Source organism: Balaenoptera acutorostrata, chromosome 2 (assembly GCF_949987535.1).
Source record: "Balaenoptera acutorostrata chromosome 2, mBalAcu1.1, whole genome shotgun sequence".
Lineage (NCBI taxonomy): Eukaryota > Metazoa > Chordata > Mammalia > Artiodactyla > Balaenopteridae > Balaenoptera > Balaenoptera acutorostrata.
The window spans coordinates 118,461,551-118,477,888 of NC_080065.1; the positions used below are offsets into that span (position 1 = coordinate 118,461,551).

At 38.1% G+C, this 16,338-nt stretch overlaps 1 protein-coding gene across 2 annotated transcripts in view; it reads left to right on the top strand.

Moving 5' to 3' along the window:
* The window catches only part of RAD50 (RAD50 double strand break repair protein), a 112,439-nt gene that overhangs the window by 64,621 nt on the left and 31,480 nt on the right, over positions 1-16,338 (top strand). For both annotated transcript variants that reach the window (XM_007188550.2, XM_057540977.1), the window contains 2 exons: positions 2,668-2,795; positions 5,188-5,412. In XM_007188550.2, coding sequence (XP_007188612.2) covers positions 2,668-2,795; positions 5,188-5,412 — 353 coding nt within the window. The remainder of the gene's footprint in view (positions 1-2,667; positions 2,796-5,187; positions 5,413-16,338) is intronic.

Sequence of the window (16,338 nt, forward strand, 5' to 3'; positions counted from 1 at the left end):
TGAAAACATTATGCTAAATGAAGTCAATCACAAAAGACTGTATTGTATGATTCCATTTATATGAAATGTACAGAATAGGCAAATCCATAGAGACAGAAAGCAGAGAAGTGTTGCTGGGGGTTGGGGGGAAGGAAAGAAAAGGGAATAGAGAGTGACTGCTAATGGGTATGGAGTTTCTATTTGGGGTGATAAAATGTGCTGGAATGAGAACCTTGTGAATATACTGAAACCACTGAATTGTGCACTTTAAATTGCTGAATTTTATGATGTATGAATTACATCTCAAACTTAAAAAAAAAATCACCTGGGTTATTGAAAATACACATCTCTTTCTCCATTCCAGACCAATAAATAGGAACCTCTGGGGCATGGGCATACGCATACGCATGTATATTTTGTTAAAGTTCCTCAGGGGTTCTGATGTATCCCCTTAACTGTCAATCACTGAGTCAGAGCACCGCATGGCTTTCAGGAAATCCTCTATAAATGGCATTTTTGCCAACCAGACTTTTGGTGGATTTTGGAATCGGGTTTATTCAGCATATTACTCTATCACAGGTAACTAGAAAGCAGCTAATTTTTATGCTTCCTTTAAGTGGCCAGCTGCATGCATTAACTGCTCTGAGCTGAGTGATTGGGGTTACTATCTAAGAGTTGAGGAGCCTAACAGCTTATTTACGCACTTAAGCCCTATTAAATTTACTCCACAGAATTTTAAAATTTGGAAGTTTAATAATCTTCCTCCCTCATTTTTCAGATGAAGGGAACTGGAGGTGACCTGAATTGCCCAAGGTCACAAAAGTAGTGAGTAACAGAGGTAGAACTTGACCCTACATTGTCAAATTGCTAGTATAATAGAAAAAGTTTTGGTGTAGTATACCTGCATCTGGTTTTCTCTGATACTTCATCTTCTTTCTCTCCTATTTTCTATTTTGAAGACTGTAACTGGAATTTTTACTGCTTAAAGTATAAGGACAGATTTGACCCAAAAGGTATTTCACTAGCAATTATTGAGCCAGGCACTGTATTTAGTACTTTTTACATACACTAACTATTTTAATCTTTAAAAGGCTCAGAGAATTTAAACTAATTTGTCCAAAGTCACCCTATTTGAAAGTTGTAATGCTGAGATTTGAGCCTAGGTATACCTGACTTCAAAGCCTATGCTCTTTAACTACTGTGCTATATACTGTCTTTCAGAATGAAAGAGCAATTAGAAGCTGACCTAAAAGAAGGAAATCCCTAGCTTTCTGGTGACCATGCAGGATAACACACCAGGAACATTATTTCATGCAAAAAATCATTCTCACCTAAAAATGTGATAGCCCTTTAAAGAGTCCTTTCAGGTATTCATGAAAGCAAATTCCATTGTTATATAATATTAGATGAAAGCAAGCAGTGCCACATTCTTTTGTTCCTAATAAGGAAAATGTATAAGCATAGTTCCCCATGGGAGAATCTTGGAGAGTCATAGCAGCTGCGGTGGTACATTAGGTTGCCTTGGCAACAAAAGGACATTTACAACCATATCATTTTAGTCATCTCTAACTGCTTATAATGATGCCTTTAATAGAACGTATATATTTATATTATTAGTTCCAGGAAAACTGAAAGGAACCTTAATGACAGTTAAGAAAAACAAAAAAAAACTCAAAATAGTGATTCATAGATGGGCAGGGTTGGATGTGAACATTAAGCATATGAGAGAAGTCCTTGGCTTCCCTTCTTCTCTCCCACCTCCCAAATCCTTTTTCCCTGGTGACTCCTGTGTCAGTACTGTTGGCAACAAAATGTTACCAAAGATCTGCCCCTGCCTCCTACTTCCCACATCACTGAGTTTATCTCAGCTACAAGGGTTGCTGTAGAAGGGTCTTTGAGAAGGCCTGACTCCAAACTTAGGATGAATTTTTTCTGTTCAGGCTTTTATGGGCCAGACCACCACTTTCTGCAGGAAATTTTGTTTTCCTAAGTTCCAAAGAGTCAACTTATAAATTGTTTCCTGTTTGTCTCTTGACAACATAGTCCATTTTAATCACCAGGAAAACTACTGAAATAATTGTGTTGGTGCTGCTGCTGCCACCAGATGATTTAGTGGTTGCTTTTTAAGGACAAAACTACTCAACAAGAACAGCTAAGTTTGAATTTTTCAGTTCAATTCAGTGGCCAGAAAAGTGTCATCAAGTATATAGACTTACTGTTTTTGTGAAACTTCTTACTAACTTGTATGATTATCTGTCAGCTCGAAGGTAAAAATCTTATCTGACATACTTAATAGTATGTAATGGTCTTGGCACGTGTTAGTAGACAAATACAACTAGGGGAAAGTGGGGGAGACTTTGATAGTAGTCTTGCTCTCTTGTTATCTTTTAGATCACTAGGCTCCATTGTGAGGTTATTATGCAAGATGATCCAATGGGGCATAGGTATAAAATATTAAAAATCCAGTTATATCATTTTATCTCATCATTTTAATGTCTGTTTTGTGTGTATATGGGCCATCCAGATTCCTCCAGGCCTGGAGATTCCTTTACACTGGCTTCTTCTCCCTCTGCTGAGTTACACATGATTCTAAGGCAGAATTAGCACTACCTGTCACCAGCTGCCTGCTATGAATCACATGTTTGTAACTTGATTATTTTTATTAACGAATTTAATATTTACATTTAGATACAAGAAAGGTGGCTACAGGATAACCTTACTTTAAGAAAAAGGAATGAAGAACTAAAAGAAGTTGAAGAAGAAAGAAAACAACATTTGAAGGAAATGGGTCAAATGCAGGTTTTACAAATGAAAAAGTATGTTTTTAAAAATAGTCTTTAGTTTAAATAAAGGTCTTTATTATTGAAACATGAAAAATATTCAATACATGTTTTTTAAAAAGAATATAAGCCTGTAGCCAAAGTGTCCTTTCAGTCTTAAAGGAAGATGGGCACTTTTTTAAAAATTTTATTTATTTATTTATCCATTTTTGGCTGTGTTGGGTCTTCGTTTCTGTGCGAGGGCTTTCTCCAGTTGCGGCGAGTGGGGGCCACTCTTCATCGCGGTGCGCGGGCCTCTCACTGTCGTGGCCTCTTCCGTTGCGGAGCACAGGCTCCAGACGTGCAGGCTCAGTAGTTGTGGCTCACGGGCTTAGTGGCTCCGCGGCATGTGGGATCTTCCCAGACCAGGGCTCAAACCCGTGTCCCCTGCATTGGCAGGCAGACTCCCAACCACTGCACCACCCGGGAAGCTCCGATGGGCACTTTTTATACAAATATATTTCATGGCTTTACAAGCTGAAGTAGTAATATAGAATTTATAGTCACACTATGACTACGCAGTGATGGCCAGTATTAAAAATACCAAGTTCCCAGACTTTTGCGAGCCTGCTTCACAAAATCATGGCATAAAGAATATATGGCCTCTGGACCCTGCCTGGGTCAGAGCTTAATGCTTAACTCTTAATGGAGTTATTGCCAAAGCAATTTGACATTGGTGACCCATTCTACATGGTCCCAGGTGTAATTATGCGCCAACCAGAGCATTATTTTTGTGATTAATAGAATTCTCCTTTCATCTGGTTTTATTGGTACTTACTGTAGTTGCTATCTTCCTGCTACAGCAGAAAAGATTTTATTCTTGCTTTCTCTGCCTTAGAGTTGCCTTAGGAATTCTGTAAGAACCTGGTTGATGCTAAGGCACTAGACTGGTGTAAAAGGTTGTACTAGCCAAAAAGATTTTTTGGAACCACCTCAGCTGGTTGGATATACTCATTCATTCAGCCATTCCTTGTAGATTTTTCATTTTTCTTGTGATTTCACAAAGAAATCTGAATCAAAGAATGCTTAAGTTTTTCTAAAGGATATAATAAATTGAAATTTAATTTAGTTATTAAAACCTAACAAATAGTTACTCCTATGTTATTGTAAGTTCTCTTGGTTTAGCTATTTTAAATCTCTTTCATATATCAAGGAAATCAGACTTAATAACTAGAAGAGTGCTTCATCTTTCAGCCTGTTTGTTTTTTATGCATTAGGACACTGAGACCCAGAACAAAAGATCACAGGAAATTAGAATGAAAGCCAGGAATGTGACCAGATATCCTAGCTTCCAAGCCTCAGTTCTTTAATACTGTAATGTTTGTGTTCTTGGTGCCAAGTTGAAAAAAAAAAGGGAAGCTTATAGAACAAGCTTTTAAATGAAACAGTTTATTCCTTGCTACTAAAGATCAAAAGCAGATATTTTTATAATTCCTTCTGTAAATAGTACATAACAGTGCTTTTTACATTCATTCAGGCTACTAAGCATAACTTCTCTTTTTCAAACCTTCAACCAGGACACAACAGAAATGTCAACAAAACAGGATAATCAGGCCAGTTCTATAAGGATGTTCATAATCTTGAGAGAAGTTCCTGGCAAATAAGAGGATGCCTAATAAGTAATTGTTAAATGAATGAAGATTTTTAAAGCACACGTTAAAATCTGTATTATCTACCAAGTTATCAGAAAAGTTTAAGTATTTTACTGTTTTGTCAGTATTGATGCTTTGTTTTTTGGAACTCCTCTCCATGTTTTTCTTTTCTTTTTTTTTTTTTAATTTTTGTTGGAGTATACTTGCTTTACAATGTTGTGTTAGTTTCTGCTGTACAGCGAAGTGAATCAGCTATACGTATACATATATCCCCTCTTTTTATTGATGCTTTTTATACTTATGCAAGAGAAATTTTGTTTTAATAGAGAAATACAAACTTTTAGTAATACTACTGCGTAAATTGTTTGAGATAAAATTTTATTTTGTCTGACATACTGTGAACGAACTGATGATACCTGTTGCTCAGTAACTTCTCAGAGTTGGTAACTGCATTCTTAGTTCACAATGAGAAGTTTGTGAATTTGTAATATTAATCACCAAGAGTACTTTTCTTAGGTTAGTGTGTAAACGTCAGGAACATTTTCAGTGTTCACATGTTACGAGAGTACTTTATTCAGCACACAGAAATCAGCTGTTCAGAAATGTGGATGCTTCAGAGATTTGGAAAGAAAAAAGTTTTCTTTAGTACTGAAACCTTAAAGAAAAAGCAAGGAGAGACTGTTTTCATATGCTGATTGCTAAAGAGAATGATATTTATCTATCTGAAGAAATCTGTCTTTTCCACTTTAGGCTGCGAAAATCTAAAAATGGTCCTCATTTGTCGTTTTCCCTCCTAGTGAACATCAGAAGTTGGAAGAAAAAATAGAAAATATAAAAAGAAATCACAGTTTGGCAATAGGGCGACAGAAAGGTTATGAGGAAGAAATTATTCATTTTAAGAAAGAACTTCGAGAACCTCAATTTCGGGATGCCGAGGAAAAGTATAGGGAAATGATGATTGTTATGAGAACAACAGAGCTTGTGAACAAGGATCTGGACATTTATTATAAGACCCTTGACCAGTAAGTATTGGACTGGGAATTTGGTTCCCATTGCAATCAATATTAACTAGCATAATTTAGTCTTACTTTTCCCCTTTTTAACTTTTTTAATGTATTTCATACCTACCACAGAATGGAAAAATATATGTATATATGTGTGTACACATACACACATGCTTACTTGAATTATGAAGTTAAGTTATAAAGCATATTAATATTAAGGAGCACTCATGATCCCACCCCCCATACACAATCCAAGAACTCTACAATTATCACTAACTGCCATCCACGTAGATGCTCCTCCTTATCTCAGCCATTTGTCATCCTCACTCCTTGTAACCACTGACACAGATTTTTGCTCCCTGCTTTTTAAAAAATAATTTTATCATATGTATCATTTTTTGAGCTTTTTTAAAAAAATGATATACTCTGTGTACTCTTCTAGAATTTGCTTTTTTGCTTGTTTTACTTTGTATTGCTTTTATTAAGTTGCTTATAGCTGTGGTGTATGCATTTTCACTGATGTACAGAATTCTTTTGTGGAAATATACCATAATGTATCCATTTTCCAGTAGATGGACATTTGGGTTGTTTCCAACTCTTTACTGACATAACCCTTGCTTCTAGGAACATTCATGTCACGTCTTCCAGAGCAAAGGTGTAAGAGATTCTCTAGAGTACATGTGGGAGTAAAATTGCTGGGTTGCAGGGTATGCTCAATTTTACAAAATAATGTTAGATTGTTTTCCAAAGTCGTTTTACTAATTTATACCACTAGCGGAATACAGGGTTCTTTGATGCATTCTGTGACATTGATTTTGTTGATTTTTAATTTTTGCAAATCGAATGGGTTTTATTTTTATTTTATTTTATTTTTTTAAACATCTTTATTGGAGTATAATTGCTTTACAATGGTGTGTTAGTTTCTGCTTTATAACAAAGTGAATCAGTTATACATATACATATGTCCCCATCTCTCTTCTCTCTTGAGTCTCCCTCCCTCCCACCCTCCCTACCCCACCCCTCTAGGTGGTCACAAAGCACAGAGCTGATCTCCCTATGCTATGCGGCTGCTTCCCACTAGCTATCTATTTTATGTTTCGTAGTGTATATATGTCCATGCCACTCTCTCACTTTGTCGCAGCTTACCCTTCCCCCGCCCCGTATCCTCAAGTCCATTATCTAGTAAGTCTGTGTCTTTATTCCCGTCTTGCCCCTAGGTTCTTCATGACCATTTTTTTCTTTTTCTTTTTTTTTTAGATTCCATACATATGTGTTAGCATACGGTATTTGTTTTTCTCTTTTTGACTTACTTCACTCTGTATGACAGACTCTAGGTCCATCCACCTCACTACAAATAACTCAATTTCGTTTCTTTTTATGGCTGAGTAATATTCCATTGTATATATGTGCCACATCTTCTTTATCCATTCATCTGTTGATGGACACTTAGGTTGCTTCCATGTCCTGGCTATTGTAAATAGAGCCGCAATGAACACTGTGGTACCTGACTCTTTTTGAATTATGGTTTTCTCAGGGTATATGCCCAGTAGTGGGATTGCTGGGTCGTATGGTAGTTCTATTTGTAGTTTTTTAAGGAACCTCCATACTGTTCTCCATAGTGGCTGTATCAATTTACATTCCCACCAACAGTGCAAGAGGGTTCCCTTTTCTCCACACCCTCTCCAGCATTTATTGTTTGTAGATTTTTTGAGGATGGCCATTCTGACCGATGTGAGATGATATCTCATTGTAGTTTTGATTTGTTTTTCTCTAATGATTTATGATGTTGAGCATTCTTTCATGTGTTTGTTGGCAGTCTGTATATCTTCTTGGGAGAAATGTCTATTTAGGTCTTCTGCCCATTTTTGGATTGGGTTGTTTGTTTTTTTGATATTGAGCTGCATGAGCTGCGTGTAAATTTTGGAGATTAATCGTTTGTCAGTTGCTTCATTTGCAGATATTTTCTCCTGAGGGTTGTCTTTTCATCTTGTTTATGGTTTCTTTTGCTGTGCAAAAGCTTTTAAGTTTCATTAGGTCCCATTTGTTTATTTTTGTTATTATTTCAATTTCTCTAGGAGGTGGGTCAAAAAGGATCTTGCTGTGATTTATGTCATAGAGTGTTCTGCCTATGTTTTCCTCTAAGAGTTTGATAGTATCTAGCCTTACATTTAGGTCTTTAATCCATTTTGAGTTTACTTTTGTGTATGGTGTTAGGGAGTGTTCTAATTTCATTCTTTTACATGTAGCTGTCCAGTTTTCCCAGCACCACTTATTGAAGAGGCTGTCTTTTCTCTTCTGTATATTCTTGCCTCCTTTATCCAAGATAAGGTGACCATATGTGCGTGGGTTTATCTCTGGGCGTTCTATCCTGTTCCATTGATCTGTATTTCTGTTTTTGTGCCAGTACCATACTGTCTTGATTACTGTAGCTTTGTAGTGTAGCCTGAAGTCAGGGAGCCTGATTCCTCCAGCTCCGTTTTACTTTGTCAAGATTGCTTTGGCTATTCGGTGTCTTTTGTGTTTCCATACAAATTGTGAAATTTTTTGTTTTAGTTCTGTGAAAAATGCCAGTGGTAGTTTGATGGGGATTGCATTGAATCTGTAGATTGCTTTGGGTAGTATAGTCATTTTCACAGTGTTGATTCTTCCAATCCAAGAACATGGTATATCTCTCCATCTATTTGTATCATCTTTAATCTGTTTCATCAGTGTCTTATAATTTTCTGCATACAGGTCTTTTGTCTCCTTAGGTAGGTTTATTCCTAGATATTTTATTCTTTTTGTTGCATTGGTAAATGGGAGTGTTTTCTTAACTTCAATTTCAGAATTTTCATCATTAGTGTATAGGAATGCAAGAGATTGCTGTGCATTAATTTTGTATCCTGCTCCTTCACCAAATTCATTGATTAGCTCTAGTAGTTTTCTGGTAGCATCTTTAGGATTCTGTATGTATAGTATCATATCATCTGCAAACAGTGACAGCTTTACTTCTTCTTTTCTGACTTGGATTCCTTTTATTTATTTTTTTTCTCTAATTGCTGTGGCTAAAACTTCCAAAACTATGTTGAATAATAGTGGTGAGAGTGGGCAACCTTGTCTTGTTCCTGATCTTAGTGGAAATGGTTTCAGTTTTTCACCATTGAGGACAGTGTTGGCTGTGGGTTTGTCATATATGGCCTTTATTATGTTGAGGAAAGTTCCCTCTATGCCTACTTTCTGGAGAGTTTTTATCATAAATGGGTGTTGAATTTTGTGGAAAGCTTTCTCTGCATCTATTGAGATGATCATATGGTTTTTCTCCTTCAATTTCTTAAATGGTGTATCACATTGATTGATTTGCATATATTGAAGAATCCTTGCATTCCTGGGATAAACCCCACTTAATCATGGTGTATGATCCTTTTAATATGCTGCTGGATTCTGTTTGCTAGTGTTATGTTGAGGATTTTTGCATGTATGTTCATCAGTGATATTGGCCTCTAATTTTCTTTTTTTGTAGTATCTTTGTCTGGTTTTGGTATCAGGGTGATGGTGGCCTCGTAGAATGAGGTTGGGAGTGTTCCTCCCTCTGCTATATTTTGGAAGAGTTTGAGAAGGATAGGTGTGAGCTCTTCTCTAAATGTTTGGTAGAATTCGCCTGTGAAGCCATCTGGTCCTGGGCTTTTGTTTGTTGGAAGATTTTTAATCACAGTTTCAATTTCAGTGCTTGTGATTGGTCTGTTCATATTTTCTATTTCTTCCTGGTTCAGTCTCGGAAGGTTGTGCATTTCTAAGAATTTGTCCATTTCTTCCAGGTTGTCCATTTTATTGGCATATAGTTGCTTGTAGTAATCTCTCATGATCCTTTGTATTTCTGCAGTGTCAGTTGTTACTTCTCCTTTTTCATTTCTAATTCTATTGATTTGAGTCTTCTCCCTTTTTTTCTTGATGAGTCTGGCTAATGGTTTATCAGTTTTGTTTATCTTCTCAAAGAACCAGCTTTTAGTTTTATTGATCTTTGCTATTGTTTCCTTCATTTCTTTTTCATTTCTTTTTGATCTGATCTTTATGATTTCTTTCCTTCTGCTAACATTGGGGTTTTTTTGTTCTTTCTCTTATTGCTTTAGGTGTAAGGTTAGGTTGTTTGTTTGAGATGTTTCTTGTTTCTTAAGGTAGGATTGTATTGCTATAAACTTCCCTCTTAGAACTGCTTTTTGGGTCGTCGTGTGTTCATTGTCATTTGTGTCTAGGTATTTTTTGATTTCCTCTTTGATTTCTTCAGTGATCTCTTGGTTATTAAGTAGTGTATTGTTTAGTCTCCATGTGTTTGTATTTTTTACATGTTTTTTCCTGTAATTGATATCTAGTCTCACAGCGTTGTGGTCGGAAAAGATACTTGATATGGTTTCAATTTTCTTAAATTTACCAAGGCTTGATTTGTGACCCAAGACATGATCTATCCTGGAGAATGTTCCATGAGCACTTAAGAAGAATGTGTATTCTGTTGTTTTTGGATGGAATATTCTATAAATATCAATTAAGTCCATCCTGTTTAATGTATCATTTAAAGCTCGTGTTTCCTTATTTATTTTCATTTTGGATGATCTGTCCATTGGTGAAAGTGGGGTGTTAACATCCCCTAGTATGATTGTCTTACTGTCGATTTCCCATTTTATGGCTGTTAGTATTTGCCTTATGTATTGAGGTGCTCCTATGTTGGGTGCATAAATATTTACAATTGTTATATCTTCTTCTAGGATTGATCTCTTGATCATTATGTAGTGTCCTTCTTTGTCTCTTGTAATAGTCTTTGTTTTAAAGTCTATTTTGTCTGATATGAGAATTGCTACTCCAGCTTTCTTTTGATTTCCATTTGCATGGAATATCTTTTTCCATCCCCTCACTTTCAGTCTGTATGTGTCCCTAGGTCTGAAGTGGGTTTCTTGTAGACAGCATATATACAGGTCTTGTTTTTGTATCCATTCAGCCAGTCTATGTCTTTTGGTTGGAGCCTTAGTCCATTTACATTTAAGGTAATTATCGATATGTATGTTCCTCTTACCATTTTCTTAATTGTTTTGGGTTTGTTATTGTAGGTCTTTTCCTTCTCTTGTGTTTCCTGCCTAGAGAAGTTCCTTCAGCATTTGTTGTAAAGCTGGTTTGGTGGTGCTGAATTCTCTTAGCTTTTACTTGTCTGTAAATGTTTTAATTTCTCCGTCAAATCTGAATGAGATCCTTGCTGGGTAGAGCAATCTTCGTTGTAGGTTTTTCTCCTTTATCACTTTAAGTATGTCCTGCCACTCCCTTCTGGCTTGCAGAGTTCCTGCTGAAAGATCAGCTGTTAACCTTATGGGGATTCCCTTGTGTGTTACTTGTTTTTTCCTTTCTGCTTTTAGTATTTTTTCTTTGTATTTAATTTTTGATAGTTTGATTTATATGTGTCTTGGCGTGTTTCTCCTTGAATTTATCCTGTATGGGACTCTGTGCTTCCTGGACTTGACTATTTCCTTTCCCATGTTAGGGAAGTTTTCAACTTTAATATCTTCAAATATTTTCTCAGTCCCTTTCTTTTTCTCTTCTTCTTCTGGGACCCCTATAATTCGAATGTTGGTGCATTTAATGTTGTCCTAGAGGTCTCTGAGACTGTCCTCAATTCTTTTCATTCTTTTTTCTTTATTCTGCTCTGTGGTAGTTATTTCCACTATTTTATCTTACAGGTCACTTACCGTTCTCTGCCTCAGTTATTCTGCTATTGATTCCTTCTAGAGAATTTTTAATTTCATTTATTGTGTTGTTCATCATTGTTTGTTTGCTCTTTAGTTTTCCTAGGTTCTTGTTAAACGTTTCTTGTATTTTCTCCATTCTGTTTCCAAGATTTTGGATCATCTTTACTATCATTACTCTGAGTTCTTTTTCAGGTAGACTGCCCATTTCCTATTCATTTGTTAGGTCTGGTGGGTTTTTGCCTTGCTCCTTCATATACTGTGTGCTTCTCTGTCTTCTCATTTTGCTTAACTCACTGTGTTTGGGGTCTCCTTTTTGCAGGCTGCATGTTCGTAGTTCCTGTTATTTTTGGTGTCTGTCCCCAGTGGCTAAGTTTGGTTCAGTGGGTTGTGTAGGCTTCCTGGTGGAGGGAACTAGTGCCTGTGTTCTGGTGGAAGAGGCTGGATCTTGTCTTTCTGGGGGGCAGATCCACGTCTGGTGGTGTGTTTTGGGGTTTCTGTGACCTTATTATGATTTTAGGCAGCCTCTCTGCTAATGGATGGGGTTGTGTTCCTGTCTTGCTAGTTGTTTGGCATAGGGTGTCCAACACTGTAGCTTGCTGGTCATTGAGTGGAGCTGGGTCTTGGCATTGAGATGGAGATCTCTGGGAGATTTTCACCGTTTGATATTACGTGGAGCTGGGAGGTCTCTTGTGGACCAGTGTCCTGAACTCGGCTCTCCCACCTCAGAGGCACAGCCCTGATGCCTGGCTGGAGCATCATCCACATGGCTCAGAATAAAAGGGAGAAAAAAAAGAAAGAAAGAAGAGAGCAACCAAACCAAAACACAAATCCACCAATGATAACAAGTGCCAAAAACTATACTAAAAAAAAAAGAAACGGACAGACAGAACCCTAGGACAAATGGTAAAAGCAAAGCTATACAGACAAAATCACACATAGAAGCATACACATACACACTCACAAAAAGAGAAAAAGGGAAAAACAAATATATATATTGGTGCTCCCAAAGTCCACCTCCTCAATTTGGGATGATTCGTTGTCTATTCAGGTATTCCACAGATGCAGGGTACATCAAGTTGATTGTGGAGATTTAATCCGCTGCTCCTTAAGCTGCTGGGAGAAATTTCCCTTTCTCTTCTTTGTTCACATAGCTCCTGGGGTTCAGCTTTGGATTTGGACCCGCCTCTGCGTGTAGGTCGCCTGAAGGCGTCTGTTCTTCGCTCAGACAGGACGGGGTTTAAGGAGCAGCTGATTCGGGGGCTCTGGCTCACTCAGGCCGGGGGGAGGGAGGGGTACGGAATGCGGGGCGAGCCTGTGGCGGCAGAGGCCAACATGATGTTGCAACAATCTGAGGTGCCGTGTGTTCTCCCGGGGAAGTTGTCCCTGGATCTCAGGACCTTGGCAGTGGTGGGCTGCACAGGCTCCTGGGAGGGGAGGTGTGGATAGTGACTTGTGCTTGCACACAGGGTTCTTGGTGGCTGCAACAGCAGCCTTAGTGTCTCATGCCCGTCTCTGGGGTCCGCGCTGATAGCCGTGGCTCACGCCTGTCTCTGGAGCTCCTTTAAGTGGCGCTCTTAATCCCCTCTCCTCACGCACCAGGAAACAAAGAGGCAAGAAAATGTCTCTTGCCTCTTCGGCACCTCCAGACTTTTTCCCGGGCTCCCTCCCGGCTAGCTGTGGCGCACTAGCCCCCTTCAGGCTGTGTTCACGCAGCCAACCCTAGTCCTCTCCCTGGGGTCTGACCTCTGAAGCCCGAGCCTCAGCTCTCAGCCCCCGCCCACCCCAGTGGGTAAGCAGACAAGCTCTCGGGCTGGTGAGTGCTGGTCGGCACCGATCCTCTATGCGGGAATCTCTCCGCTTTGCCCTCTGCACCCCTGTTGCTGCGCTCTCCTCTGTGGCTCCGAAGCTCCCCCCTCCGTCACCCGCAGTCTCCGCCCGCGAAGGGGCTTCCTAGTGTGTGGAATCCTTTTCTCCTTCACAGCTCCCTCCCACTGGTGCAGGTCCTGTCCCTATTCTTTTGTCTCTGTTTTTTCTTTTTTCTTTTGCCCTACCCAGGTACGTGGGGAGTTTCTTGCCTTTTGGGAGGTCTGAGGTCTTCTGCCAGCGGTCAGTAGGTGTTCTGTAGGAGTTGTTCCACATGTAGATGTATTTCTGATGTATTTGCGGGGAGGAAGGTGATCTCCACATCTTACTCTTCCACCATCTTGAAGCTCCCCCAGTCTAATGGGTTTTAAATGGTAAATCATTGTGGTCTTCATTTGCAGTCCCGATTTCTAATGATGCTGAACATCTCTTTATGTTTGATCATGTTTCTTCTTTGAAATGTTTGTATTTTGTACTCATTTTTTTTTAATTTAATTTAATTTTTGGCTATGTTGCTGCCCGCGGGCTTTCTCTAGTTATGGAGAGTGGGGGCTACTCTTCGTTGCGGTGCGCAGGCTTCTCATTGTGGTGGTTTCTCTTATTTCAGAGCACAGACTCTAGGCATGCAGGCTTCAGTAGTTGTGGCACGCAGGCTCTAGGGTGTGCGGGCTTCAGTAGTTGTGGTGCACGAGCTCAGTAGTTGTGGCTCGCAGGCTCTAGAGTGCAGGCTCAGTAGTTGTGGCGCACGGGGTTAGTTGCTCCACGGCATGTGGGAGCCAGACCAGGGATCAAATCCGTGTTCCCTGCATTGGCAGGTGGATTCTTAACCACTGTGCCACCAGGGAAGTCCCTGTACCCATTTTTTTTTTAAAACATCTTTATTGAAGTATAATTGCTTCACAGTGGTGTGTTAGTTTCTGCTTTATAACAAAGTGAATCAGCTACACATATACACACGTTCCCATATCTCCTCCCTCCCGCATCTCCCTCCCTCCCACCCTCCCCATCCCACCCCCCCAGGCGGTCACAAAGCACCGAGCTGATCTCCCTGTGCTATGCGGCTGCTTCCCACTAGCTATCTATTTTACATTTGGTAGTGTATATATGTCCATGACACTCTCTCACCCTGTCACATCTCACCCCTCCCCCTCCCTATATCCTCAAGTCCATTCTTTAGTATGTCTGTGTCTTTATTCCCATCTTGCCACTAGGTTCTTCATGACATTTTTTTTCCCCTTAGATTCCATATATATGTGTTAGCATACTGTATTTGTTTTTCTCTTTCTGACTTACTTCACTCTGTATGACAGACTCTAACTCCATCCACCTCATTACAAATACCTCCATTTCATTTCTTTTTATGGCTGAGTAATATTCCATTGTATATATGTACCACATCTTCTTTATCCATTCATCTGATGATGGACACTTAGGTTGCTTCCATGTCCTGGCTATTGTAAATAGAGCTGCAATGAACATTTTGGCCTGTACCCATTTTTAATGTATTATTGGTAGTCTTAACTGATTTGCATGTGTTCTTTTAGCTCTTCTGAATTTTAATTCTTTTTCAGTTATATGTGTTATAAATATCTCAAGTTTTTTGTTTATCTTTTCACTTTCTTATAGTGTCTTTTAATAAACAGATTTGATTGTAAGATAGTTATATTTACCAGTCTTTTATGGTTAGCTCTTTTGTGTCTTAAGAAATCCTTCCCTATTCCTATATTTTCTTCTAAAAGTTTTACAGTTTTGCTTTTCACATTCAAATACATTTAAGTATTTAATTCTAAATTGAATTTTATGTACAGTATGAGGTAGGAACCCAATTTCATTTTTTCCCTTATGGATACCAGTTGTCCTGGCTCTGTTTATTGAGAAGTCTATCCTTTTCTAATGATCTGCAGTGTCACTTCTGTCATGTCAGAATTCCATGTGTGCATGGTTCAGTTCTGGGTTTTATATTGTTTCATTGGTCACTTTGTCTATCTCTGTCCCATTACCAAGACTGTTGTAATTGCTACAACTTTACAGTATATTCAGCATGTAGCAAAATTTTGTTTTTTATTCAGTCTGTCCATCTTTTGTCTTTTAACTAGTGAATTTAGTCTGTTCATTTCATTGTGATTGATTACTTAGTTATATTTATTTCTAGTTTTTTTCTACTTTCCTGACTTCTGTGGGATTGATTGATTTATTTTTCTTTATTCCTCCTTTTTCCCTTCTTTGGGTTGTAAATGATATATTATACTTTAGTTATTTGGGTGTTTACCTTTAATTTTTTAACATGCATATTCAACCTAAAAAAATCAAATGTATTGATTCCCAAAGGGGTCCTGGAGCAACATTATCAGCATCACCTTGGAACTTGTTAGAAATGAAAATTCTCACTTTCCACTCCAGACCTGTTAGTTCAGAAATGTTAGGGACAAGTCCCAGCAGGCTGTGTTTTAACAGGCCTTCCAGGTGATTACAATGCACATCAAAGTTTAAGAACCATGTCTCTAATATGACTTGCTTTATCTTCTTCTTGAATGTTAATTAATTTCTCCTGTCTGCTGTGTTTCTATTGTCTGGTATTTTCATTTTACCTTGTTTTTATATCATCTCAAATTAGTAATAATTAATGTTATGGTTTCATAGTCAGTGCTTATTTGGATAAGCCCACATATGTTTACCAATTTCTTGTAAATCCCACTCCTTCCTTCTTTAGCTTCAGTTTCTCTCTCTTTTTTTTGTTTTTTTGAAGTACATCCTTTAATAATTTTTTTCAGTGAAGGATTGTTAGTAGTAAATTCTCTTCCAGTCTTTGAAAAGTCTTTGCTTTCAGTCTTGATAGTTTAGCTGAGCATAGGTTCTAGATTAAAAGGTTGTTTTTTTCTTTTAGTACTTTGAAAATATTCCATTTTTTCCTGACCTCCATGTTTGCTGTTGAGAAATCATTCTAATTATTCCTTTGGAGGTAATCTGCCTTTTTTCTCTGGTTCTTTTAAGATTTTTCCCTTGTCTCCAGTATTCTGCATTTTTTTAGAGTGCGTCTAGATGTAGGTTTAGTTTTAGTTCTATTCAGGAATTATGCCTATTGATCTGAGGGTTGATACCTTTCATTAATTTTGGAAAATTTTCATATATTATCTCTTCAAGTATTATCCTTCCCCCATTTCTTACTATTATCCTCTCCTTCATTTCTCATTAGACATAAATAAACCTTCTCATTCTTTTCCTTCCATATTGCTTAACCCCTCTTGAATATACTGGTAATACACTGGGTAACTTCCTCATAAATACCTTCCAGTGCACAGATTCTTTAGCTGCTGCTTATACTGCCTATTGAGTTGTCCTATTTAAATTTACTTTTCATTTCAGTATTTCAACGTAT